Genomic DNA, 25,808 nt, shown 5'->3' with positions numbered 1-25,808 from the left:
CCCTGCACACATTTTTTAAATATATAAAGTCAACAAGTTTGCTAAGGAAATACAGGACCTGGGAAAATGTCAAGATCCTTGAACCAGATGCATTTGTTAAAAGAGTAGGGTACAATGTACTAAAGGAACAGCTTCTAACTCAGTGTTTTAAGCATACTGGGAAGAGAGCCTGCCAGAACATTATTCAAGTCCATTATTCAAACGGTGCACAGAACCTCCAATTCCCGCCCCCCTCCCAAAGCACAAATTCAATCTCTTAAAAAGCAGTGCCTTATTCAGACTTCAAAAAGACCACACAAAGTATCCTATCACAAAGAAACAACTGTTTGCTGGACTACATGAAAGGAACCAGCAATTTTGCTGTGAGTGGACAAAATGCTCACTTTTAACATTCTTGCTAGTAGAAAAGGATTGGTTTAAAATATCTGGGGATAGAACTAACACAAAGGGGTATCTCTCAATTCCAGACCTCAGGCTATTCAGTGCACCCTGTGTAACAGAATAATTTTTTGTTTAAGGGAAAATCTTTAATCTTAATGACTTGACTTATGACGTGCAAGGTGATTTTATAATGGAGGAGCAAAAAACATGGATTTGCCCACGAGAGGCTAATGCAGTACTGTTTCATGGATAGCAGAGGTGTGGGTATACCAGAGTTTCTCAAGATTTAGAAGCTGTTTATATAAATTAGCTTCTCCTTTAGTCTATATATCACATGTGGGATTTTGTGACAACAGTCCACAGAAGTTGTGCATATTTTAAAGAACCAGAAATATCCCCTCTTAACATTTTTGAACAGTTTTATAGTGCTCATTCAGAAACTAAGATAAGAAATATTAAACTGAATCTTTGAAACTTTGAAATACATCTCTTTTGCTCTCCTCATTTGCTGTAAAAGTGAGGCCTGCATAAAAATCCTTGAAACTATGCAGTCCATCCACTGTCATCATGAACACGGGTTTTCATCTGCACATACAAACATTTTAATTCACTTGGTACAGGCACAGTAAGTTTGGGCCAATTTCCCAAAACAATTTGAACCATGTTTTTCCTGAGCCCACTATGTCCAAGTTAATCTACAGCCAGGTTGCTTAGATTTATGGCCTCTCAGAGGATGCTTAATGTAAAAACTTTGGGACAAGAATTTAACAAGAAAAAACAATTCTCTGGTAAACTACAGTTCGCAGGATTTGTTTGCATGTGTTTTAAATGTATGGTGGGTATGCAACCTCAGTTAACAAGACCACACTCCTCACACCCTTGTGGGCAATCTGATCCCACTGTCTTCCTGATAATATAGATCTATTACCCTACTATTACTGTTGTGCCAACTTTGATGTGCCTAGAAGAGCCAGAAGAAGCCAGCAATGGAACTGGAGGGAGTCTTGTGTCCTCACCACGAGGGAGAGGTGGAAGAAGCACCAGCACACACTCCAGCTACAGTGCCAACGATGATGGCTATTCAGTTAACCTGTGGACATTTGATACTAGAAGACAACAGCCGCCACCACATTGTAGAAGAAGAAATTCATGAAAGAGAAGGCTGTCAGTGGCTACCAGCCAGGATGGCTCTGCTCTGCCTCCACAACTGGAGGCAGCAAGGCTTCTGAATACCAGCTGCTGGAAACCACAGGAGGGGAGAGATGCTCTTGTGTCCATGTTTGGCTTGCAGGTTTCCCACAGGCAGGGACGCAGGTGGCGCTGTGGGTTAAACCACAGAGCCTAGGATTTGCTGATCAGAAGGTCGGCAGTTCGAATCCCTGCAACAGGGTGAGCTCCCGTTGCTCGGTCCCAGCTCCTGCTAACCTAGCAGTTCGAAAGCACAAAGTGCAAGTAGATAAAAAGGTATCGCTCCAGCGGGAAGGTAGCGCCAGAAGCGGCTTAGTCTGGCTCGCCAGAAGCGGCTTAGTCATGCTGGCCACATGACCCGGAAGCTGTCTGCGGACAAACACCGGCTCCCTTGGCCAATAAAGCGAGATGAGTGCCGCAACCCCAGAGTTGGTCACGACTGGACCTAATGGTCAGGGGTCGCTTTACCTTTACCTTCCCACAGGCATCTGGCTGGCCAGTGCGGGAACAGGATGCTGGACTAGATGAGCCATTGGCCTGATCCAGGAGGCTATTCTATGTTCCTATGTAGGTTTTAGAACCAAACAGAAGTATGGTAGGTTTGGGTATTTCTGCAATCTACTAATCACACTTTCATCAGTAAGATGGAATCTGTTATTTTACTCTGGCCTTCCATGACCCAAAAGTTTTGAACACCTTCCTATTCCCATTCAACAAGGAGTCACTTTAGAATATAAACTCATTAAATCAGACTGCCTCTTGCTTTATCATGTGTGATAGACTCTGAACTTGTAAGGTAAAAGTGGGGCCCCTTTAAAATGTTATCTTTGCCATCTGAGAGAGTCATTTTTCTGTGAAAGGCTCTCAGAGAGCAGTAATAACCTTTACATGACCCACCCATGTGGGACCAAATCCATAGAACTTTCCCATGGAATCAGCACCCATTCCTAGCAAGCCACCCATTTTGTAGTCCTTGTGATCAGGCCCAATCAGTAGCTGGGTCACATGAGAGCTGCTTGCAGAAAATTCACTCCTGCACAGATAACACCTAAAAGTGACATTGTGTATTATTTTCACTGAAGAAAAATCTTGATTTTGGTAATGCCAGGGAGGGCGCACATGCAGGGCACACCATGGGGGTGAGGCATGGCCGGGGTAAGCCACAAGAGCAACCCCTACCCATGTCTGCAAAGCAGGACACGCTCATGGCGAGCCCAGCACCACTTTGCAAGACTTGCAAAAACAAAGTGGGGTTCACGGGGTGCTGTGAGCAGGCCTGCACCCTGGCCCCGCAAGCCCAGTACTGCTTTTGTGAGCAGCGCTGAGTTCCCTGGGAGGGCACTATGGGCTGCTGCATCCTTCTCATGGCACTCTACAATTGGGGGGCAGCTGAGATGGATGCAACAGGCCTGCGCCCTGGCCCCTGTGAACCCAGCGCTATGACGCTGCTTGCAGGAGTCAGGGCGCAGGCCTGTTCCCTCCTTCTCAGCTGCCCCAATGGGCTGTGAGAAGGAGGCCACAGTCCACGGTGCCCTCTCTGCAAGCAGCGGAAAAGCAGCTCTGGCTTGCAGGGGAAGGTGCACGCCGGCTGCGTCTTTCTCAGCCCTCCAGTTCTTTAGGTGGAAGTCACAAGACCTAAACTGACAGAAGTTTTCTGCATATATATTCTCTAAAACAAAATAGAATATCCCTTACATGAGGCTGTGGCTTCAGTGCACTCAGGACTTTTTTGAGGCAGTACTCACGGGTACCGAGTACCAGCACCTCCTTTTTTGTTGCACATGGCAGCCATTTTGTGCTGGCACCCACAGCACTTCTATCAATACATGGGTACTGGCACTGCATTTATTTTTCAACCAAAAAAGCACTGAGTGCACGTATCCCTTTTAAAGATCTGTTTAGGCCTTCGGTAGGCAAACTAAGGCCTGGGGGCCGCATCCGGCCCAATTGCCTTCTAAATCTGGCCCGTGGATGGTCCGGGAATCAGCATGTTTTTACATGAGTAGAATGTGTCCTTTTATTTAAAATGCATCTCTGGGTTATTTCTGGGGCCTGCCTGGTGTTTTTACATGAGTAGAATGTGTGCTTTTATTTAAAATGCATTTCTGGGTTATTTGTGGGGCATAGGAATTCGTTCTCCCCCCCCATATAGTCTGGCCCCCCACAAGGTTTGAGGGACAGTGGACCGGCCCCCTGCTGAAAAAGTTTGCTGACCCCTGGTTTAGACAATCCTGTTGTACCATAAGGAAGTCCCTAAACACAATATATTAATTATCCACCAGGTGTCAGTACGGTTCTAATCCAAGAGGTTCTTAAAACTGGGCCTTCTTTGGGGCTGCCCACATAAAACTAGGTGTGAACCATTATGATGTCTCAGTCTTTTAGAAGTGTTAACAAGCTGTAAGTTGTTGTTTAGTCATTTAGTCATGTCCGCCTCTTCGTGACCCCCTGGACCAGAGCACGCCAGGCACTCCTGTCTTCCACTGCCTCCCGCAGTTTGGTCAGACTCATGTTTGTAGCTTCGAGAACACTGTCGCACCATCTCGTCCTCTGTCGTCCCCTTCTCCTTGTGCCCTCCATCTTTCCCAACATCAGGGTCTTTTCCAGGGAGTCTTCTCTTCTCATGAGGTGGCCAAAGTATTGGAGCCTCAGCTTCAGGATCTGTCCTTCCAGTGAGCACTCAGGGTGGGACCCAAATCAAACAAGGCTATGGCACTGGGAAAGGTTGTTCTTTTTTTTTAAAAAAAAACACTTTCCCTTCATATCTTGATTATAATCTCATCCCCCAAGCTGAAACTTGGCTCATGGGGGAAAATATGCAAGTTGAACCTTGATGACATTGGATTTCAACATGACAACATTACATATTTTTCTGTATACCAGACACAACAGCTTCAGCAGTTCCACTTTCAACTACTAATCTTTTTTAAGATTTTATATGCTCCCATGTATTAAATCAATTTTTTAAAACCTAAAACACCAAAATCACTTCCAAATCTTTAGAATGTAGCAGTTCTGTTTAGTTTTGATTGTATCTTGCTTTCATGCTTGTTAAGTTAATTTTTTAGTATTTTTGTTTACACAGTTAAGATTCACAAATTAAAATGCTTATCACTTCAATTTGCTTTAAAATAAAGTGTTTCTACTCACCCACGAACACAGTTTGGATGACACAGTTGACACACTGAATTTTCATCTGCATATTTCCAGACAATGGTATCATTTTCACCCAAAATACCAGCGGGGCATGACTTAACGCAATGAGGACCATCTTTTACATGGGCACACTTCAGACAACTGCCTGGACCCTGCGTAAGAAATAAGAAATTGGGATATAAAATACTTTTGTCCATGAGCTGAGAAGTGCACTAATGGAACGGCATAAAGGTTAGTGAATGTCAGGCGTCAGAGGATCCAACCCCCCCATGGTAGGTTGCCAGGAATGGATAAGACAAGGAAAGTTCTTGCCAATGTTGTTTATTCAATATTCACAGAGAGAGGCTAAGAAACACAGCCTCTTGGAGTAATGGTGTTGCTCCGAATAAATCTCCACCCACCTTCTCTCCTCCTTCCTCCTTCGTCAACACCACCACCCACCTTACGGTTACCACTTAGGGCCATGTGAATGTGAAGGGGCTCTCAAGAATGAGTCAGTTGGTCTTGCTGTTAAGATGCATGCACCAGCCCTGATAGAAGAATTTCTTAAAAAATATGGATTACAAAAAATTTCTGAACAAAGTAAAGTGATTTTGAATCAGAAGATAACTGAGCAAGAAATTGAGGGAGCCATTCAAAATATGCAATTGGGAAAATCTCCAGGACCAGATGGATTGACCTCCAGATACTACAAAGCTTTGAAAGAATGGCTTATACAACCGTTGAAGGAGGTCTGTAATGAAATTTTAGAGGGGAAGAAGGCACCCGAATCGTGGAAAGAAGCGTATATTACACTTATACCAAAATCAGAGACTGAGAAGAATCAGATTAAGAACTACCGCCCTATATCATTACTTAATGTGGATTACAAAAATTTTGCAGACATTTTGGCAAAAAGATTGAAAAGAGTTTTGGTGGGAGAGATTCATAAAGACCAGGCGGGCTTTCTTCCAGGAAGACATTTATCTGATAATGTGAGAAACATAATAGATATTATGGAATTATTAGAAGCTAATATTAATACTAAGGCAGTATTAATATTTGTGGACGCGGAGAAAGCCTTTGACAATATCTCTTGGAGCTTTATGAAAAAGAATCTTGAAGGGATGGGGGTAGGCCAAGGTTTTGAGAATGGTATAGGTGCAATTTATTCTGAACAAAAAGCAAAACTGATTGTAAATAACGTGGTTACTGAAGAATTTGCTATTGAAAAAGGGACACGACAGGGGTGCCCAATATCCCCATTACTTTTTATATCTGTCTTGGAGGTTTTATTAAACATGATCAGAGGGGACCAGCTGGTTAAAGGAATTCAGGTCGGAGCTAAACAATACAAATTGAGAGCGTTTGCAGATGATCTAGTATTAACTTTACAAGAGCCAGACACTAGTACGAAAAGAGTTTTAGAGCTAATACAAGTATTTGGTCAAGTAGCAGGTTTTAAGTTGAATAAACAGAAAACGAAAGTACTGGATAAAAATCTAACAGTTGCTGAAAGAGAGAAGTTTCATAGTGAAACTGGCTTAATGGTAGCAAAGAAAGTGAAATACCTGGGGATTAATTTGACATCTAAGAATGTGAACTTATTTAAAGACAATTGTGAGAAATGTTGGACAGAAGTTAAGAAAGATTTAGAAATATGGTCAAATTTGAGACTTTCCTTGTTAGGCCGAATTGCTGTTATTAAGATGAATGTTTTGCCGAGAATGTTGTTTTTGTTTCAAACATTGCAGATTGTGGATAAAATGGATTGTTTCAAGAGGTGGCAGAAAGACATATCTAGATTTGTCTCGCAGGGCAAAAAGCCCAGAATAAAATTTAAGATATTAACTGATGTAAAAGAAAGAGGGGGGTTTGCCCTGCCGGACTTAAAATTGTATTATGAATCAGCGGCTTTTTGCTGGCTGAAAAACTGGCTGCTTCTTGACAACACAGACATTTTGGATCTGGAAGGGTTCAATAATAGGTTTGGCTGGCATGCATATATATGGTATGACAAGGTTAAAATTCGCCAAGGTTTCAAAAACCATATTGTTAGGAAAGCACTATATAATGTTTGGATTTGGTATAAAGATTTGTTGGAAAACAAAACCCCTAGGTGGTTGTCACCAATGGAAGCTAAAGAAGTGAAAAAAATTAATATGGAATCTAAATGGCCAAAATACTGGGAAATTATAGAACAAGAGGAGGGAAAAGTGAAATTGCAGAGCTATGAGAAATTGAAGTCTAAAGTAAGAGACTGGCTTCATTATTACCAGATAAATGAAGTTTTCAAACAGGACAGGAAAATTGGCTTTCAGGTGGAGAGATCAAAATTAGAAACAGAATTGTTGGAACCCAATACTAAGAATTTGTCAAGAATGTATAACTTGCTGTTGAAACGGAATACACAGGATGAGATGGTTAAATCAGCTATGATTAAATGGGCACAAGACATTGGTCATGACATTATGTTTGCTGACTGGGAACAGTTATGGACCACCGGTATAAAGTTTACGGCATGTAATGCCTTAAGAGAGAACATTATGAAAATGATTTATAGGTGGTACATGACCCCTGTCAAGCTTGCAAAAATCTATCATACGCCCAATAATAAATGCTGGAAATGTAATGAAACTGAAGGTACTTTCTACCACCTTTGGTGGACGTGCCCAAGGATCAAGGTCTTCTGGGAAATGATCTATAATGAAATTAAGAAGGTACTTAAGTGTACCTTTCATAAGAAACCAGAGGCCTTTCTCCTGGGCATGGTGGGCCAATTGGTGCCAAGGAAAGATAGGACGTTCTTTATGTACGCTACAACAGCAGCAAGAGTTCTTTTAGCAAAGTATTGGAAGACACAAGAACTACCCACGCTGGAAGAGTGGCAGACGAAGGTGATAGACTATATGGGACTGGCTGAGATGACTGGCAGAATCCGCGACCAAGGGAAAGAGACGGTGGAAGAAGATTGGAAGAAATTTAAAGTTTATCTTAAGAACTGTTGTAAAATTAATGAGTGCTAAAATGTCATGGGTAATGTAAAACAGAATTGCAGTGACAAATAATTGGGTAAGAGAAAAAGGATCAAAGAAAGTGAATTATAAGTAATTGAAACTAGGGGTTGCTGGAAAAGTTTAAAACAGGGATGCAGAAAAGGGAGGTATGGGGAAGTCGTTGAAATAAGGTTTAAGAAAAAGAAAAAGAAAAGAAAACATGAAATTATACATGTTTATATGTTTGTTTGTTTATGTGTTGTCAGTTGTATTGTGTTTTAATATATGTTGGAAAATCAATAAAAATTTATTTTAAAAAAAATAATAAGATGCATGCACCAGCCCTAGCCAGCCAAAGCACATATGACGTCAGCCAGAAAGCGGGGGAGGGGGGCATACAAACAAAGGGGTGTACTTTCATAGGGCTTCCTTCATGGGGACAGGAACCCTGAGTGATCAGGATTCCCATTCCTGTGGAAAGAGCCATGCACGAGTATGCTTCCTTTAGACTAATGCTGACTGTGCATTGAGTGGGGACACCAATGGCACACATCAGTGCTGGAGATAGGGCAACCCAGCAGGTTCTTGAGAAGCCCTTCATACAGCTGATACCCATGGCTACCAAACACATGAATGGCCTCCTTGCTGGCAGCCTGGTCAACAGCTCCTCCTCGGAACTATTCCAATTTGATTGCTACTGTGCCATCTTAAATTCCATCCAGCCTCCTTGATTGCTCCGTGATTTGTTCCCAGCCTTTCCCCCAACTATGTTATGCCACCGATATGATGGCCTTCTTTCTGGCAGTAACTGTGGTAAGCAAGATGTTTAAATTTTCAAAAACTATTGGAGACAACCAAGCCCCACATCTCTAGACGTCTGCTGGCCCTAGAACATTCCCCTTAAGAGGCAAGTTGAGTGTCCTTCAGGAATGTTAGCTGTGGGGAGTTATGTTGCTTGTACCTTTTTGGATATGCAGGAGCAGAGTTGGGATATTTTATGTAAAACGTAACACTGATGTAACACTATGGTGCCAAAAACTGAATTCTCACTAAAGATTAAAATTGTGGTTCCCCCCTATTTTGCAGTGATTAATTGCCCATCATTATCACAGCTATTGTCCTCCCCCCCAATACAAAACTTCCATACTTCCCTTCACCCAAACTAGCAATTGCTTATGGATGTAAGAGATCCAACATGAAAATGATTCTGCTTTTATTTCAGTGGAGGGAACTGCTCTGCACATGAACAGGGGAGCCCTTATGTGCAAATGACTTATGTATCACTTAGGCAAATATACCCTGGGCTTGGCTAGGAATAGGTTTCTCCTACCTACATGGGCTCTCCACCCACCAAGCAGATTTACCTGCACCCTCTGTTGCATTGCACAGATCTGAGTCCACCATGGTTTAGGAATTGGGGCAACTGAACATTAAAGTATTGTTGGGAATAAGAATGCAAGATAATATGCACTTACAGGTCCTGTGCAAGTTGCGTTGAATTCAGTTGAATTTTGCACCAGGCATTCTGGATGGCACTGAAGACACTCAAGCTCTCTTACAAACTCCCGAGGATTCCTGAAATGGATAGAAAAGTGAATATAACTTTAACAGCAAGATATTACTCCAAGTTTCTGAGTGCTGAAACATTAATGTAGTATTTTGTCGGGGTTGATGCACATAAATAAAGGAGGGCAGAAGGACTATATTATAGCACTGGAAGAAGCAACACTATAACAAGACTGTTCTGTCACTTCCAAAATCTTGCTAAGACACTCCAACATTAACAACCCAGACCCAAACAGACAATCCCATTAGCTTCAAAGACCAGGGAGGTGACAGTGCTAAGGTAGTGGATTATTCAAGTTTAATACCTGGGAGGAAATTCCAATCATGTCACACTGTCAGACTGAGGAGTGGCCCAAAAGCATCAGAGCACTAGAGCAGGGGTAGTCAACCTTTTTATACCTACCGCCCACTAATGCAGCTTTCTTGATGGTAAAATTTCCTTACCACCCACCAGTGCTCAATGGAAGGATTCAGCTTGTGCCGTAGAACCCCCTACCACCCACCTAGAATCCTGAAACACCCACTAGTGGGCGGCAGGGACCAGGTGGACAACCCCTGGGCTAGAGCATAGCACTTCTTCATGTAGTACATAGTTAAATGATGAAACTTGCTCCAGCAAGAGGTTGTGATATCCTCTACCAATGGAGGATAAGGCACAACGTCTATGCTCTGTAGTCCAGCCTCCTTCTCAACACTCTCAAGTACTCCACACTCAACTGAGCAGCATAAGCAGATCTCAGGGGGAGAAATGGCCCAGCATGCTGCTATTCAGCTTAGGAAAAAGATGAACAGCAACATGGAGTCATTCATCCCCATTTATGTTACTTCTCTTGGGCTGGAAAAATAGGCACCTGGCAGGTCGCAAGAGAGGGCTGCTTGGTTGAGTTTGGCTTGGTGAGGCACAGGAAGATGCCTTCTGCTGCGGCAGGCCATTTGTCCATGCTGCCCAGTACTGTTGACTGCAGCTGGCAGAGGCCATTCCCACCACCTGCTATACCTTTAACTGGATGATGCCACGGGCTGAACCTGGACCCTGTTGCTCTACTATATGATCTAGTTTGACTTCAGCCCCACAGGCGCTCTCAGCATTGTCTCCCAACCAACCAAGCTCCACCACAGAGCTATGCTTCTGTCGCTCAGGTCCTGCAGGCCAACTGTGTATGCAATGAGGTGCAGACGTGAGCTTCAGTCAGGCTCTACACCTACAACATGTAAAGCTTTTCAGTCTTTCACACAAGTCCTTCATCTCTTAAATGCCTGTGCAAGTAGGGCTTGTTGTGTCTGAGTGGACTCTAGTCACACAGTTATTTATAAGCATCATTTTCAGTTAACATTTGAAGATTCTACACATGGGGGCACATGAGTGCACCTCATACCTTGACACAATTACATCCTGTGGGCTGGAGATGCAGGCAAACCCAGAGGAATCACAATGCAATTTTTAAACAAGGGACTGAATTATATTGGTTAATCAGCTGATACTTAAATTCAAAGCTTCTCTGAAATTTCCAGTGAATCATTAAAATATAAAAACTGAGAACAGATGGTTCAACTATTACATGCTAGGTAACTTTACCACTAATTAAACTGTGTCTGATCATAATTTGATGTGAAAAGACCAAATTTTCCATGTGGGTCAAAGCATTACCTGGAGGAATTTTACTTATAAAAAAGTAACATCTGCTGAAAGATGAAGTATTTCAAAAAGTCTACATTATGTATATGCTGGGTTTTTGTTTCATTTTGTTTTAAACTAGCCAAAGAATTTCGGAAAGAGATAGTAGAAGGAAAAGCAAGAAAAGTATTTTCTATGAGAAGCATGTGGAGGAGTCAATATTGCATAGCTGACATCAGAGAAGAAGAACATGTTCTTCTTGCCTCAGGATCACAATCATTAGCTGGGATTCAATTTCTATGCATCCATGGGACCTTTGCACCTGACAGACTAGATATAACTGATTTTCCTGTTTTTCTCCTCAGCCAGTGCCAGCAAAATAATAGGCACTAGTATATTTGATCCATAGTCCTTATAACTTCTGTTATTCTTAGTTACCTGTGTTGATTGCTAAGTTATATGCAACTCCTGCAGAATAACTCCCTGTCTCCATCCTTCTCTGTGGTTCAGCAAAATGCAGAGTCCAGGCACACATGAAAGCTAACATATACAGGATTAAGATTTGAGTATCTTATTTAAATAGAATGGAGGAAACGCTTAGCTTACCCTTGCACAATGTTGCACTCTTTTACACACTCCCGTTGGCGAATAAAGTAACGGCAAGAAAAGCACTGCAAGGGCCCCGGGCCCCAGCAGCCTTCATCTGAGCAGAGGGGATGGCAAATTTCTGTTGCAGTGGCTAACGGACAAAATAAATTAAAAATTAAACATTAAATAAATCTCAAAAGATGGTGTCAAAGTCACAGGAGAATATAAGCATCAAGGACATGATTCAGTTTCCACTGGTATTCAGTTAAATGAATTGCTAGAATTCAGGTTAGGATCTATTTGTATTGCCTCCATCCTAGACTGTGGTACCCAGAAGCCTTCTCAGGCACCTGATCTTTTACAAGTACAGTCATGGGAAAAAGAAAGTACACCCTCTTTGAATTCTGTGGTTTGTTATGTTGTTATCAAGACAGAACAACAATAATCTGCTCTTTAGTGGGTCTTAAAATTAGGTAAATACCACTTCAACATATTACAACACCTGACATATTACACTACGTCATTATTTATTTACAACTTTTTAGCACCCCTCATTTTGGAATTTTAAAGTTGAAAAAATTAACATGCCCTGCTGCTTTGGCCAGGGTGTCTGGGAAGAGGGACCCCCTCAACTGTTTCTCAGAGCAGGGCAGCAAGGAAATGGCGACCACTGCAAATGGGAACAGAGTTTGGCTCCTAAGGAGTGCGGGAAGGGACCTTCTCAACCCTGGAACCCTCAGCCAGTGCCTGACCTGCTGACTGCTGGCACTCTCCCCCCACCCCTGGTGGTAACCCTCCTAGACTTTGAAAGTAGGAGCATCAAATAGGGCCTCTGAAGGATACAGGAAGGTTCACACAGGCAGTCCTTATGCGCAACTGTGCCTGATATGCAGCTTAGGGAGCTTGGAAGGATTGAGGCCTCCAATAATGCATGCTTATGGGGATACAGACAAATGCAAAACCAACGTTTTAAAAATGTGATTAACTGCAAGCGTGTGCAGAAGTCTCTCTGAAATTTACAGGTAATTTGAACTGGGTAAGTGGCCCCTAGTAACTTACCACATTCACTTTCATCTCTGTTTCTAATTATTTTTGTGCTCTGATCTTTTGTTACAAAAAGTTTATTCCAGTCCACTGTGTTACCGAAGCAGAGGTGGTTGTTTCTTAAAATGGCAACATCTCCATCGCTTACTTCCTTCAGACTGCGCAATCCCAGAGATGTTATGTTCAGGCCAGTGATAGCAAGAGCATACTGGCCCCTAAAATGGAAAAAAAAAGTATGGTTTCAAAAAAAAAAGGAGGGGAGAAAAGAAAAATGCAGCTTTTCTAAACTCATTATTCTTTTGATTTTCTGGTGCTAGAAACAAGCTTTGAAATAAATCAAATGAAATAAACAAAAATATGCTGTTTAATATGTTTTAATTTAAGTTCTCTAGTATAAAAAATAATCTGAATAAGGAGGCTTTTCCAGCCTGAGATCCACATTCCCTTCTGGGGAGCCTTGGGTCAGGTGGGCAAGGCCAGAGGGAAAAGTGGACAGAACTATTAAGAGAAGATTTAGCTTTCTGCAGGAGGCTGGTTTCTACACACAAAGACATCACTCCATCCTCCATCCAGGGAAGTCAAAGGCATCATCAGAGTTCAAAGAAATATTCCAGCCAGGCAAAAACACTCAAAGAGCATGCAAAGCAGGGCCAGTGAGGTGGATGGCCTGGACAGAGGGAGTGTGGCCTGGGAGACAGAGAAGTTTGGGAGGCCACATTAGGGAAACTTCTGAATCAGTATTACATGGCTAATTTGAGGTAACAGAGAAAATCTGAGACAGTCTGGTAACATTATTATTAACATGCAATCCATGCTTTTCAGATTTGGACACCATTCTTAGCTGCAACTTGCAGTGCGGTATCAGCTTCTAACACACACTAGGGCTGGGCAATGTCAGCTTTTCAACACTGCGATGTATCGCTTGTTCCTCCCTCCACATGTCAGGTACTGGTGGCAGAGCGAGTCAGCGGCAGGCAAGCCCCACCCAGGATATACCGCCAGGTGAAGGTGCCATCGCACTCTGGCCCTCAAAAGCGGTCCTGGGCAAGGTATCATACATCGCCCAGGCCTAATGCACACCCAATGTGTGCTCCTCTAGTTCTTCACCCAGTGCAGACATATTGAGTAACCACAGATATTACCAATTGTTTTGTTGCCTTAATCCTGGGCAAGATCCTAAATGAAGCATGAAACTATGGCTTAGCTTGCCACAAACTATAGCTTAGCTTCATCAGAAGCTGTGAGCAGGAACCATGTATCTGATCAATGTACCGCAGTCCACAATCAGTTAAATTAAGTTTATCTATTGCTACTAGAAACAGCCTGGGGTTGTCAAATACTTGGCAGTCCACAATGTGTGGATGGTAGGTTGTGGTCAGCTTGCAGGTTATGCAGGTCACAACTACAGGGGAACACTAATAAGACCTTCTTGTCACAGGCGCCGGGTTGCTCCAAGATTGAAGGTGGCCAGCATGCATGTGACACCACATGTGAGACATGGCACACATCTCCAAATGCTGTGCAGGTTGGTGCTGCCTTCTGCTAGGCCATGCTGGTCCCTGCAGCATTGGGAGATGCCACACAGGTGGTGGGACTCACGCCAGACACGCTGATCCCTGTGGCGTTTCCTGACACCACGCAAGCCAGTGCAGCCTTCCACAAGCTGGAGAAAGCCCCAACAGGACCCAGTAGGCTGCGGAATATTGAGGGATCCCCTCCTTGGTTTTTTTTGTTTTTTTTGGTGGGGCTCAGCCCACCCACCCCCCCAGATGGTGCCCCTGCTTCTTATCATCTTGCAAGCAGAGTACTGGAGAAGCATGGAAAATAGTCTTTAAAATGGCTTGCTTAACATAAATAACCATAAACCCGCATCAAACAATAGTTTCACAGCAAATCTTCAATTCTGGTTTAGCTATTCTGACATAATGCTTAATAATGCTTAAGGAAACTTCATATGGCCTCCTTCCTCTACTTCATTCTCTAAAAACAAACAAATAAACCAACAAACCAAAAATTAAAATGAGTCCAATTAATGGAATACAGTAGTAAAAAAAGATACTGCAGAGCTGCTAAAGATAAGCAGATACTTTATTTATTTATTTATTTACGGCTATTAGCCCATAAAATATGTACAAACATAAAAACACAGGGACATAAAAACAGATATATCCGACAACAGAAGGTGAACACCACGATGCAAGGGTGGGTCATTGAGCAGAGCCAAGTGACGGCTTGGGGCCAGGAGAGCTCCAAGGGATGGATCACAGAAAAGGAAAACTAAAGACGAACTCCGACATGCACTCTCAACATAACAGTCCAATTAGTTTTGATGTTGTTGTTGTTTTTTGGTGGTTTTTGAGTGTGAGATAACCGCATTCAGAAATCTCGCCACCTGCAGAGTTACAGAAGGATCTGTATCCTGCAAAAGCAGTGCGGCGTGTGACTCAACAGGCCTGCCAACCAAGCGCAGTAAAGCAGGACCCAGGAATTTAGCCCTGGCTATGCTATGTAGGGGACAGTTGAACATTATATGTGAAAGAGATTCAACAGTTTCCCCGTCACACACGCACAGCGGAGACACCAAACCATTGGAAAATCTGTGGTTCAGCAGGTTTGATGGAAAGACATTGAACCTTGCACGAATAAATGCACGTCGGTGTGGTACTGATGAAAGAGATGACATGTATGATGGAAGGCCAAGTGGTGGGGTTATTCCGTGATACCTGGGGGAGCAGACACCCCCACCCCTGGCGAGGTTGTGTTGATTTTCAATGTCTGCTAATCTTTGCTCAATAAGGCTTTTGGCTGAGCGTAAGTTCATCTTTAAGGAGTCCGCTGGGGAAATTCCGATGCTCAGAAGTTTGGCATGGATTTTTCCTACCCACGGATTGACAAAGACGTCCCGCCAGAGGCACTGAAAAAGGTAATGGTCGGGAAGCCTATGCCAGCTGGACAGCCAATAGCCAAAGACTCGCTTCCAGATGACAGTCTCCAATGATGCAATCCTTAACTCCAGACGTATGGCTGCATTGCTCACACACATGGGGAGTTTCAGAAGGCGACGGAGAAACTGATTCTGCAATGTCCCCAGTGATGTTAAATTGGACCCTGGGGCCCAGAGTGGGGCAGCATAACAGAGGGTGGAAACCACTTTTGCGTGGTATACCTTCAATGCAGAAGGGATGTGAGAGGCTCCGTCGGCCGCAAGAAACACAGATGTGTTAATTAAACAAAGATAATGCCCCCCTCCCCAGTGGAACCTTAAGCAAATAGAAGAAAACAGTAGCAGTGTGGTTGGTACCTATCCCACGTTAATTGCAGCCTGCAATCTGGCTGTTGGTCATGACCAATCCTCTAGCCATTTTTTTTACAAATAAGCCCAAGTACACAAGCATTTTTGGCACATGGCTGTACTTACAATTGTTTTGTTCTGCCTCGTATAACCTCCAGATTTTCAAAAGCACTCAAATCTTTGAAATTTTGTGGCCAAACCTGGATCAACAAGAATCCTGAAAGAAGACCAATAGCATAAACACATTTACAAAGTATTTTTGTCAACCAAGAATGACTTTGCTCCTTCCATACTTTTATGTGGACATCAAAACGAAGAACATTTCAAGGAGCTTCAGCATGGAGCTATTTTTAACGCTGCTTTGTAAACAGTTTACATGCAGGCCACCAAGGCAGCTAAATAGCACAAAAGCTGGAGTCTATAAACCTAAGCTGTGTTAGACACCACAGAAATTTTACTTCCCTTAGCAAATTCTGTTGGAAACTTGTAATTGTTGCTGGTGGCATAAAGATAAACTATTTCACAGGCTAGTGAATGCCTTTTCAAAAACGCAGAAAGTGCACTACAGTGGTGCTTAATGCAGCTACTACTCTATTAGGCTTCCCAGCTGCCCAGGCACTGTGCTCTGGAAAGAGCTCTCAAAACATCAAGCATTTTGAGCTGTCTTTCAGTCCACCTGACAAACGAGAAAGTGACACATGAAGCAGGCCTGTAACACATGAATCTGGACAACTTGTAATATTGAGCTGTGCCCTGAAAGAACAGGGGTGCACACAGACCTAAAACATTGAAATGAAATGCATTAGTTACTCCCCCCATGCCATGAGCAAGATCAGGCCATCAAACATTTTGGCCAAATATGGACCATGAACTCCATAATAGATGTTGTGCACAGGGGTCATGATTTTCCTTCTCCATGCAAATGAGAACACTGTGAGTGTATGAACCAGGACCATATTACTGACAATTAGGCCTCAAATAACTAAGCTTGCTAGAGCAATGCAGCAATCTCTTGAGGCAACTTGTTAGACAGATTTCCTGATTTCCTTTGCTTTTAACTTGCATCCTAGGGCAAGTAGTGAAAGGGATGGAGTAAGTAATCCTTTTCTGAATTTTCAAAAAATGTCAGGTATGACCATAATACAGTAAGAGGGACTTGTGTTCTGAGTTGCTACGAGGCTGTTGTGTGAACAACTACCATTCTATAGATGTCAAAGAGATAAACAACTACACAGCTTTCTGGAGACATCTGAAGGCAGCCTTCTACTGAGATGTTTCATTGTATTTTTATATTCTGTTGGAAGCCACCCAGAGTGGCTGAGGGATCCTAGTCAGTTGGGTGGGGGTACAAATAAATCATCGTCAACGTCATCATTATCCAGAGAATATTTGTTTTAAATAATCATTATCATCACTGGGTAGAATCCAGTTGGTGTTCCTGCGCTTACAGAAGGGCTTTTGATCCAGCAGATGCATCCACTAATGGAAGAGGAGGAGAAGGGTTTTTTTTCTAACTCCCCTTCCCTTCTGCAGCCCCCAGTGTCCTCTACAAATCAGCTCCAGAGAGTTGGGGGGCCATTCACAACAGAGTGGAAACCAGAAGGGCTGCAGCAGGGAAACCCACTCCTCTTCTCCACCAGATCGAAAGCCCCTCCAGGGGTAACAAGTGTGCCAGATTTATTCTCCCCATCAGTCACAAAAGTGATTTGGCCTTCCTGTTTCTGTCATGAATGTTTTTATTTCATTTTGAAATGTACAATAAACAAGAACTGTTACAAACATCTTGGCTGTCTTTGCATTATTCACCCACAAAAGATTGAGGCTAACATGAAAGCAAGGAAAATATGTTGTCACACCATAGAAACAGCATACCAGAACATGCCCTAATCATGAGACTGTGGGGGAGTCCTTGCCTGCTCTCTCTCACACAATTCACGCTCAACCTCTATGATCAGAACAAGTGACTGGTAGCTTGATGTTTCTAAAACAGGGGGTTTGGCCCCATCAGTGAGCCGTGGGTCACTTTCAGGGGGGCTCAGTGCCACAGCCTGTCCACAGCCTCCTCACTTGCCTCCCCACCCTCGCCTCAGCCGTGCTCTAAGCCTTTTGGCCGGACCAGCGCTGGCACCAGCAACTCCTTGCACGTTGAGTAAGGCTGGCTGAGAGACAGAGGATTTCAAGGGGGAGAAGCGGGGAAGGAAAGAGAGGCCTTCCTCCTCTGAGGGGATGGAGCAGGGGGGGTATTGAAAGAAATATGAAAGCAGTGTTAGGCAGGGGTTTTTTTGTTACTACAAGTACTGTGGCAGAGAACAGTCCAGAGTTAGAGGCAGAAGTGAAGGCTGGAGAGGAGCGGGGCCAAGAAGCAGAGATCAGGCAGGCTGCTGAAGAAGTCTCCCCCTCCTGCTGTGAGCAGCTCCCTCTCCTCTGGTCTCCCAGAACACAGAGATGAATGCAGAGGGCGGAGCAAGAGAGATAAGACATGGAGCCTTAGATTGCTTGGGAAGGACCCAGGCAAGGAGGAGTCTTAGAAAGGCAAGGAACCTTCAGCCTTTGCAACTGCCTCATTGGGGCAAGACCTACAGGGAAGAGTTGCTGTGATCACTAGGCCTGAGCTGTTTTGGTTTCCATGAATAAAGAGTTAACTTCACTGACTTTTTGTGAGTTACTGCTGACTTGCTCCCGACTCCCATCTTGACATTGCATCTGCAGAAGTTCAAAATGTTTTCTGTTCACTTAGCGAGAAGCATTGCTACAAAGTGTGAGAACTCCAGGTGTAAAAATGTTTTGGTTCTATTGCTTCTGGTGTCAAACAGCATTAAATGGCTCCTTTGGGACCAAGTGCTATTCCAACTTATATGAATGTAAATGCAAAACATGGTCTGTAGCCTATGCACAATTGATTTTATTTGTATATGTTGGAATAAAAAAGTCTACTTCTTAACAGTAGATGCTGGTCTCCTACAATCTCAGTCCTTTTCTAATCTGAGAGATGAGGCTTTTAAACAACTTGATATCACTAACCTGTGATTTCTTTAACAGTTTTAAAGATATCCAGCTTCTTTGGGTCCAAGGGGGGTGTCCTTGTGTATGAATCACTAGAAGACAGAGAATAACAGAGAATAACAGTGACTGAGCTAATAGATAAGCCACATTTCTCTGCTCCACATTAGACTCAATAATAACTTAACTTACCCTGAAAATGATACTTTCAGAAATACAAGGTCTCCATTGATTGTAGTGCAATTTGTGAAATAGTCAATATTGGATGCATTAACGGCAATAACACCTTTAAAATCACCTGTTCCAATCCCATTGCAAACTGTTAAAAAGGAAAAATAAATGTTAGGGCTCAATGGGGGCTTCAGGTATCAGTAAGAGGCTCGTATACACACCAGCAACAAGCTTCCGCACTTGTCAGTCCTGGAGGGCAAAGGGGAATAAATAGATATGTAACAAATGAACTTGGTCTCAAGTCATTTTGTTTTTGCTTTATTTGATACATCAATCATATCTGTACAACATAAAAGCATAAGAAGAACCAGACATATAGAAACAATATAGAACAGAAATATATTTAAGCCAAACCGTGGCTTAGCACAAATGTACAGGCTCCCAAAGAGGAGACAACAGTCTCTTTATTCCCCCTGGTCATTCTGCTGTTTGTGTTTCATTGTTTGGTTTCGCATGTGTCTGAACCCAGACTCATAGAATCATAGAATCATAGAGTTGGAAGAGACCACAAGGGCCATCGAGTCCAACCCCCTGCCAAGCAGGAAACACCATCAGAGTACTCCTGACATATGGTTGTCAAGCCTCTGCTTAAAGACCTCCAAAGAAGGAGACTCCACCACACTCCTTGGCAGCAAATTCCACTGTCAAACAGCTCTTACTGTCAGGAGGTTCTTCCTAATGTTTAGGTGGAATCTTCTTTCTTGACTCATTGTTTAACTCTCCAAGCCAAATTGTGAGCTTTAAATAAACAGAATAACAATTATCCTTTGGTTAAGCATTTCAGAACTCCATTCACCACTGCCTCTTTTTAAGGATTTACCTACCACTCTAAGCTCAAACCATGAATGAGCAAACAGGTGAGCTCCTGGAGATGAGACTGTGGCTGTTTTCCTCCTTCCCAGTCATTTTAGTGTGTGGCACTGAGCTAAGCCATGGTTTGACCTAGCATGTTGTTTGGGTTCATGATTTACCTTTCCCCGAAAAACCTTGTGCTGTGACCAGGGTTTGATAAATGGCACTTTTCAGTTTTGATAAGAATTTCTACTGCATTTGTTGAACTGTAATCTCATCCAAGACTTACTTCATCATTATTACTGTTTGAGATTATTACTGTAGTACTACAAAAGTCAGTAAACATTAGGGCTTTATATTCACCTGCATCACACCCAGTGATTCTCTAGTTTTCATACCTTTGCTACAGGGGCCATCACATTTTTTACACTTCCGAATGCCATTCTGTTCCACTTCTGTAGAGTCTGGAGGACACGACCGGACGCATGAACCATGGTCTGTTACAACATAGTTATCTAGAAAAGACAGGGAGTAAGAATGGATGGATCAGTCTGTGTCAGTTTTGCATGCGTTTGTTCTCAAGACCATTCCATCCTGTCTCTGCATTAATCTGTGAATTGTTAAAAAAAACAAAAAAACCACACAAAACAATGTATTTAAGGATGTTTTATGTATTTTATCACAATGCATATTTTAATACATAATTTATCTCAATATATGTATTTCTAAATTCTTTTTACCCTAAAATGCACACTTTACATGCATTTATATAATTTCTTAAGCCAAGAACTGTATTGCAAAATATGAGGGATAATTATGTTCTAATCCACATATTAGTTTTGGTGGTGTGGATCAGGTCACTTCATACTGCTACTCGCAGAAACAGAATTCCTGAAGAAGCATTAGTAGGAAGTCAAAAAACAGCACTTAGGCACTGGGAAAAGAGGAAAGGCAGAGTGGAATTTGACTGATCTAATTTGCCATTTCAATAAAAATGTACAAAAAAGTTATTCAAATGCACAACAAAAATGCTAAAAATTAAAAATGAACCAAGTTAAATATTGTGTTTTAAAAAGAGGCTGAGAATGTCCCATCTGAAACCCTGAGCTTCCAGTCAGATGGACCAATAGTGGGTATAAGGCAGTTTCCTATGTTCCTATGTGTACATATAAAACCCAGAGTGGAGGAATGTTGAGATGAGCCTCACCAGCTGTCTTGAGCAAGTAGGGCTAGCAGAGATGCTCCCAAGTGTACATGTTTGAGGTACATTATGTGAGTACATTAAAATTCATCACACATTTTTTATGATGGGTGCATAATGTGAAAACAGTAGTGCTTCTTACAGTTTCCTCTAGCTTCTAGAACTAAGCTTAGGGTAGCTGAATTAAAATTGGCAGCATACTGAAAGGAGGAAAGTCCAGGATTAGTGATTTGTACAGAGGTCCTGTGGTTACCCTGACTCCAGGCTTGCTAATGATGCTGCATCGTGGCATCAGGAGTGATTTCATGTCCCAAGTTCACTAGCTGCAAATGGAGGTTGGCTGGAGGGAGATGAAGTTAGACTAGTAAATTAGTGGATTAAATTTAATCCATCAAATAATGGAGTCATTATTGAAGTTCTTTCTCACAGCCATTTGGAAATTACCACTCTAGAATGAACAGCTGAGGGTTCGAGAACATGTGCATGAGATGCATACCAGAAATTAATTTGAAGCATCCTTGATAGAAGGCAGAAAGTGAACTTTCTTCTCCACAGACTGATTTATGTGGACAATTCTTTGCATAAGTTGCTCCAAAGCTAAAACTTACGTGGACAATTCTTTACACAAGTTGCTCCAAAGCTGTATTTTCCATCTGGGTTGTCTTCCAACTGATAGGTGATAATATTATACTTTTGCAAACTAGGGCAAGACTCCTTGCATGTTGCATCATCCCAAAACTTGCGACATGCCTGTTAATAAATAATGCAACAATAGTACAAGAGCAAATATTTTGTTTTAATACAGTAGAAAATGAGAAAATTTGCAATTTTTAAGGTTAGACTTTTATTATTTCTCAATCTGAAAGCTCATTATTATCTATGATTTATATAGCACTGTTGCTGTGCAAACTTTGTCAGCCTTGTAACATATCTGTAATATAGGTCATTTTAGATTCCATGTTCATTAAGAAAGCGGACTAATGCTGAACTGGGACTGAGACCTAAACATATGTTTGGATTCCTAAGCACATTTGCTTGGAAACATGTTTCAGTGAAATCACATATTGGGGTAGAAAGGAGGTTTCAAGATTGTCTGACTTAGATATCAGGATTTCATTTTAAGATGTTTAATAAGGTCCCATACACAATATATTCTATTTTGTAACATCTGCAGTTAAAACCCTTTTCTAACAAACAAATATTGATCAGCATAATAATAGGGTACTTGGGAATGCTTTTGAGCAGATTTTTTAAAAGGTCAAATTAAAGCTAACTAATACTTAGTTACAATATTAAGATATTGATGGAATTAGGCAAGGAGGCAAAAAAACCTAAAATTAAGTGCATAATTTATATACAGCCATCTCTATTAAATATTGGTGTTATTTTGCAAGATAGCATATTATGTTTTGGTATGTGTTAAATTAAAATATAACACTGTAAAAATCATGCATTTTGATCCATCTAGTTGGCATGTATTATCATTCTTCAGATACTTGCTGAAGAGGTTCACTATTTAGTCTACATATCTAGTAAATATGCATTAAAATGCAGTGTTATTGAGTAAAGTGGTCAATACCATACGCTTCAACTTTCTTTTGCTTCTAGAATTAATTATGCAGTGTCAGTGAAACAATTATGCAAATAAGGAACAATATAGTTTATCATGGAATCGTCTGATAGTAGCTAGGATAATGGTGTCTAAAAAAATCGAGCTCAATACATATTCTACGTCAATTCAAATGGTTTATTAAAACAAGGGGCATCATGTACATGCATAATTTGATCTGAAAGGTATCAAAAACAGCAATATAAACTTTGATAGATGTTTGGCTACCTTTTTTCATTTTCTGGATAATGTGGAGACAAGCCACAAACATATAAGGTTCAATTTTATTTTTTGTAAATCTAGCAAATGTTGCTGTGTTTCTCTTCATTGTTTTTCTATTGGTGAATTGCAATAAACACTTTGTAAAAACTAGGCCTTTCAGCTTAATTGTTTGCAGATTGGGTTACATAATAGTGACATAAATTTATGTACGTTTGTGTAGCCTTCTTACCAAGCAATCACTCTCTCTAGGACCTGTACATCCTGCTGCACACTGCGTATGACAACAGTCACTTGGCAGCCTCCCCTTGCATCTGCCTGAACATTGTGCTGCACAGTCAACCTTGGTTACTGAAAGACAAAAATGGCAACATTTATTCATTTATCTGTTATTTTATTCAAATAATTATATATACTACATACTCATCTCTACGTAGCGTGCAAGAAATACAATACAGAAAAGCTAAAAGTACCAGACTTCTATTGCCTGTTGCAATAAATAAAATATTCAAAAAGGGGGCTCGTCTGACTTCTACTGGAAGGGAGTTCTGTGAGAGTGGACCCCCAATACACATGGCTCCTGGTGGATATGAGCCATTGGGGACCATTAACACTGAATCCCCCAAAGACCTCAGTGATTGGGAAGGGACCTAAGTGATCAGATGGTCTCTCAGGTAACTTGGAGTCAAGTTGTTAAGGGCCTTGTTAATTAATTCAAGAACTCTGAACCTGGCCCAGGAGCAAATGGGCCACCACTGCAAGACCTTGAGCACCCAAATTATGTTCTGGCAATACTTTGTCCACACCAACAGTCTAGCTATAAGGTTTTGCATCAGGTATGGCTATTCAACCAGCCTCAAGGGTAGCCCCATATAGAGTGCATTAAAATGACTAAGTCTTGAGGTTACCAATGCATGAATCACTTTAGCCAGATCATTCCTGTCAAAGAATGGCTGTAGGGTACCAGCTGTAAGTTACTCCTAGCCCCAGAGGATACTTGAGTTCTGAGCAACAAAGATAGATTCAGGAGTACCCTCAAACTCTGACCCTGCTATTTCAGAGGGAGTTCAGCTGCATTCAGAACAGGCAAGTGGCTGATCTACAGTGCCTCACTCTTTCCAGCATTCAAGCTCAGTTTATTGGCCCTCATCCACTCCACCCAGACAATGGTCTAAATAATGAACTCTCTCTCCTGAAGTTACGGAGAAGTAGAGCTGTGTTTCATCAGCATCTTGATGACACTTTGCCCCCAAACTCTGAATGACCACACCTAGCAGCTTCATGTAGACATTAAGCAGCACGGGGAACAAGATAGTCCCCTGCAGTACACACCATAATGCAAAGGCCATGCAGCTGAAACAGTCTCTTGGTGCTATTCCCTGGACACAACCCTGTAAGTAGGAGCAGAACCACTGTGCAACAGTGTCCCCAATGCCCATCTTACAAAGCCAGTCTAGAAGGCTACCATGGCTAATTATACTAAAAGCTGCCAAAAAGAAACTAATCCCACAAAGTATGGGAAGGCAATTCATTGTACACAACTGGAGTTGCAAACAACGTGGCATCAAGGGCTGCAAAAAATTAGGTGGAGGGTTGCACCTGGTTAAGAAGGAGCCAGCATTACGTCTGCATCAGTCAGACCCAGCAATTGGAGTTGAGGTGGGCCTATACTATGTACCAGCTGCATGGAAGCTAATGCAGCCAAGATTTAAAACAAGCATCATTTCAGATGATATAGAGCAGAATGGCAAAAAGAAACTCTTGCTAATGGAAATATTCCTCATTAAAACATAAGTATATTTTAAAATTGAAAGAAAAATAAATGTTTATACTTACTTGTTTGGCAGTTCTCTAGTCCAGCAGCCCAGCAATGTGCTCTTGTACAATTGGGATGACACTGTTGGCCTAAGAAAGTGGGGAATATATATTAGAGAAAACATCAAGTGGACAAATTTTATTCCATGGGAATCTTTTTGTAGTTTGGGGTAGACTGAAATGTAGTTTAGGCAAGGTTGTGGCAAGCTTTAATAGCAAGTACAAGGAGCTTGGTGCAGAGAATTGGTTGGGAAAGCAGTGAAGGATCTTGAGGAAAAGTGTTATTTTGCTTAATGGGAGAGGTGAATACTTTGCCAGTAGAGTTTGGGACTAAGCTGTGAAAGATGCAGCGGTCAAGGCTGGAGATGGTCAGAGCAAAGATTATACCTAAGGGGGCTGGTAGGAATGGGCATTTGGCTTGAAGAACAACTTTAATGCAGGGAGCAACAGATAATGGAGAATCAAAGATAAAGCCATTCATTCCCATATGTCTGAAGACGTTAATAGGCTTTAGGATGCTGAAAATATAGCCTCAGAAATGGCCCCAAAGGATGGGTGTCGCTTAACCATCATCCAAGCAAAATATAAGAGGGACAGTTGGATACACGCATTCCTGCTGCTGAAGAGAAGAAATTGGTAAAAAGGTATTTTGAGCAGTAATTTAAAAATGTAATTAATCAGTAGACCACAATCACTTCCAACATGTTTATTCTATCTGCTGGATAATTTGCATCCTCACTTAAACTTGTCAAAGTTTACCAGAAGCTTGGTTCTGTTGTTTTAGCTCTGACTTTTAACTATACACATGTGCAAGCATGAAGAAAGCAAAAGATATTTAAAAAGAGCTGATTCCACAGTCCCTTTTCCGAGTGAACTATGAAAACATATATAAAAGAGGGTTTTTCAACTGACTGGGAACTAGATTCTCTGTAGGTTTATGTAGCCATAGCATAGTAAATAAACCAACATCTGGATCTCCTGGGGTTGTAGACCTGTAAAGGAACAACTCTCTCCAGACTGATTTTTGTTGGGAAGGGCATTGCAGAATACACATAGCTGACCAGTTGGGCTAATTTTGGGTAAACTTACAATGTTTTTATTGGCAGTGGAATCCACATTTTTGAAGGCTTATTCTC

General features: G+C 41.9%; 1 protein-coding gene across 2 annotated transcripts in view; it reads right to left on the bottom strand.

The window, feature by feature from the left end:
• Positions 1 to 25,808, bottom strand: part of EGFR (epidermal growth factor receptor) — a 147,216-nt gene that overhangs the window by 27,244 nt on the left and 94,164 nt on the right. For both annotated transcript variants that reach the window (XM_083577651.1, XM_083577652.1), the window contains exons 5-15: positions 24,694 to 24,762; positions 23,090 to 23,208; positions 21,638 to 21,779; positions 20,227 to 20,343; positions 18,998 to 19,124; positions 18,827 to 18,900; positions 15,932 to 16,022; positions 12,529 to 12,728; positions 11,488 to 11,620; positions 9,176 to 9,275; positions 4,720 to 4,877 (exon numbers count right to left, since the gene is read on the bottom strand). In XM_083577651.1, coding sequence (XP_083433777.1) covers positions 4,720 to 4,877; positions 9,176 to 9,275; positions 11,488 to 11,620; positions 12,529 to 12,728; positions 15,932 to 16,022; positions 18,827 to 18,900; positions 18,998 to 19,124; positions 20,227 to 20,343; positions 21,638 to 21,779; positions 23,090 to 23,208; positions 24,694 to 24,762 — 1,330 coding nt within the window. The remainder of the gene's footprint in view (positions 1 to 4,719; positions 4,878 to 9,175; positions 9,276 to 11,487; positions 11,621 to 12,528; positions 12,729 to 15,931; positions 16,023 to 18,826; positions 18,901 to 18,997; positions 19,125 to 20,226; positions 20,344 to 21,637; positions 21,780 to 23,089; positions 23,209 to 24,693; positions 24,763 to 25,808) is intronic.

This window comes from Podarcis filfolensis, assembly GCF_964270895.1.
Source record: "Podarcis filfolensis genome assembly, chromosome: 12".
NCBI classification, from domain to species: Eukaryota; Metazoa; Chordata; class Lepidosauria; order Squamata; family Lacertidae; genus Podarcis; species Podarcis filfolensis.
The sequence above is the reverse complement of the archived record's forward strand: the minus strand, read 5'-3'. Positions and strand labels throughout refer to the sequence as shown.